This window comes from Priapulus caudatus, unplaced genomic scaffold, assembly GCF_000485595.1.
Source record: "Priapulus caudatus unplaced genomic scaffold, Priapulus_caudatus-5.0.1 Scaffold231, whole genome shotgun sequence".
Taxonomy (NCBI): Eukaryota; Metazoa; Priapulida; class Priapulimorpha; order Priapulimorphida; family Priapulidae; genus Priapulus; species Priapulus caudatus.
This window is the reverse complement of record NW_014577292.1, coordinates 196,727-199,930: the sequence shown is the minus strand read 5'-3', so window position 1 is coordinate 199,930 and position 3,204 is coordinate 196,727. Positions and strand designations below refer to the sequence as shown.

Here is a 3,204-nt window from a genome sequence, read left to right as displayed (position 1 = left end):
ACACGCACACGCACACGCACACGCACACGCACACGCACACGCACACGCACACACGCACACACATAAACGCGCGCGCGCGTACACTAACGTATGCACGCACACACACATACAATCATCGTTAAAACAATAATTAAAAGAAAGTTTCATGCACATTACCTCATCTATCCCTTCAGGTAAATCACCACTCGATATTGCCTAGAAAGATAACATAATAACAAAATATAAATAATTAAACCAACCAAACATAATTAAGCATTCATATTAATAATGTCCAAAACATACTATAAATCATTCACTATTCATAATTTGATCACAATCAAATAATCTAAAATAAAGTCTCAGAAAACGAATAAACAACGATAACAGTACAACAAAGAAGAACCGTATAATTTTATCGGATTGATAAACTGGTGTGCGTTGTTGATTGCTGAGTTGAGCAGTGTACTATAGCAGATTAATATGGAAATTTGTGTCCGTCTATCGGAATTCCACACAACACATATATAGCAGCAATTAGTCATGGATAAGACGTACACTAAGAATAGCAACTACGCTATACTTTTACATGCATAGCTGTGACAAATCACATACCAGTTTACAATTATATGCATTTGCGCATGTAAATATCAAACGTTTTATTGCCACTGAAAATTCTGTCCTACGCCATTGTTGAACATTTAGGTTATAGATTGATGCAAATTTCTGAAGTAAATTAAGCCTTGAAATTATTATTCAAATTGTAAGTTAATGCCACACGATCCTCCAGTCTTACTACTTTGATTAGTTTCGAGTGGAACATTTACTAGCGAAATATTTTAAAATTTTGTAGCGAAAGGTTTTATAGCGAACAGCAAGCCCACGTCTTTTGAGACATGCAGTTAACATTAAGTCGGGATGAATAAAAAACAAAGTCTAAAAATACATTATTTTGTGACGTAATTGACAGATATGGGCCATTATGTAAAGTAGGTTAATTTAAAGTTTTGTCGGTCCCAGAGGCAGGGCTATGACGCCGCCCCACACGTGGAGAAGTGTACGAGTATATAGCTAATCAGTAAGAGGAAGTAAATGCCCGAGGAAAAGCAGCCGAGAGAACAGCGGGTTGCTAAGACAACACAAATAAACGGGAACTACCACAAGCGGGCATGCGATACGTGATTCCTAAGCAATGCGCTTTACACCGCACTCCGCACATGCAACTGCGACAAATTTTCGGCCATTTACTAGCGGATAATATGCTAGTTTACTACTATCACTTTAGTTTATGAGATAAACTTTCAAGTGATGACGAAATTGACACCTGGCGAGAAGTAGCTATCAACCGGTCTTACCCAGAGATGTTCAGACAGTTCAGAGATATCATGATACATAAGAACATAATATAGCCCAAAAACCTCTCCAGCTTAACCCTTGCTGTGGTTGTATTTCAGACGCGCGCGTTCCTGTCATTTGTCAATGCTTGGTGAACGCCTGTGAACTATTGTGTGGGAGGGAATACAAACGCGCCGGTGCAGCAGGCAGCTGGCCAATTCTGAGCCCGTAAAATGGCGAACACATATAGCGAGAGCGTAAAATTTCGCGCTTCTATACAATCTTCCACCTACTAATGAATAGGCCAGGTGTTGGCGTTATAACTCCACCCCAACCAAGTGCTCACAAAGAGACAAATTGAGGCTTAGAAAAACGCACTCCTTCTTTGTTGGCCATTTGCGAATTTACCTGTGACTGAAAAGCATAATACAGTTTGATCCCAGGTGTTCCCATTATCTTCAACGTGACACGGCCTTTAGTTTAATTAAACTTAGATGTAACGATATATATTATATAATACTTTATGGCTGCTCGATTATATTAGTAAAATTATAAATACATTTATAACATGTTACATGTGCATATTACATATACAAGCGCAGTATGTTGTGTTATGTGTGTTTCTCCTTTGTTTCCCCCCCATCGAATATATTTACAGTGATCTGTTTATAACTGAATAAGGAAGGGGTCTGCATGTGTGCTCAACCCATGTGCTCTCTCACCACATTTCCCTCCTCTTCCTCTTCTTGACCTTCGACCTCCTCGGCTGAAACCCACTAAGCAAACATAAATCTCCAGTGTATGAAATAACACGTTCGTGAAAGAAACCAGCACGACCACCGCGTCAATAACCCGCACACCACACAGGACCAGCGGGCCCATGACCGGACCGCCTCCCTTAGCCGCCCGACACCGTCTGTAATGTTAGCCAAAAAAACAGAGCGGGAATAAATAACAAGTGAACACCTGTTTACGCTAAGCCGCGTGCGTCTTGTGCGCATGATGTCGCCTTGGTGGTAAAAAAGCTTTGGCAATTAAGTTCCCCTTGAGAATGCTCCCAGGTTACACGCGCACGAAGAGACCAGACATGAAGTTAAATTAAGGAGACATATATCTTCAGGGATTAGCTCATTCTGGGTGGTGGATGCAACAAATGGTTGTTGAGCGTCAAATTTCACCGATATAACACCTGTCTTTATTATATTAAAACAGCTACAACAACAACTTAGTCGATGTGAAAAACAATCTCTTTACTTTTGCTAACTTAAAACCAATACTGGCGGTAAAAACAAAGCCCACGAGCAAGGACCCTGTTCGTATTAGCATGTGACAAAAAAGAGAAATAACGTTAAAGCTATTTATACTACACTTAACAGTTGGCGGAAAGCGTATCGCCTATCGGCAAGTTGCATGAAATTTGATGTACACCAGCCTGACGCCTGCATAATTGCCAAAATAGCCAAGTCCTAAATTCGCCTAGGAAGCCTCTATTTAGTCATGACTGCACCAGCGCCCTTTACACACCATTAACATGCAACATGTCTTATTTCACATCTGAAACGAACACACTTCATAGCGTCAGACTAGCTGGTTTGAAACCGTAAATGCGCTAGTCTTCCGTGGTCTTGCGCATAAGATAATCCGCAAGCAAGCGCTTAGGATCGTAATAATCAAATATCGCTATAATTATGTGCTGCTTCGGTTTTCCCCCCAGCTAGAGAACACTTGCCGATAGATAGATATATCACTCACACCCACCTACCGGTTCGTGACCGGCTGTGTTTATGCATGTGCCGCATGTTGGAACCAGCTGGTGGCCCGTGTGCGCGGGAATCTCGTTGAAAAAAAATCAACAAAGCTCAGGACCAGAATGCGGGAAGCAGTGGTGATTCT

At 41.2% G+C, this 3,204-nt stretch overlaps 1 protein-coding gene across 1 annotated transcript in view; it reads right to left on the bottom strand.

The window, feature by feature from the left end:
- Nucleotides 1-3,204, bottom strand: part of LOC106807730 (collagen alpha-1(I) chain-like) — a 67,830-nt gene that overhangs the window by 15,325 nt on the left and 49,301 nt on the right. Inside the window, exon 5 of the mRNA XM_014810170.1 lies at nucleotides 157-195. Coding sequence (XP_014665656.1) covers nucleotides 157-195 — 39 coding nt within the window. The remainder of the gene's footprint in view (nucleotides 1-156; nucleotides 196-3,204) is intronic.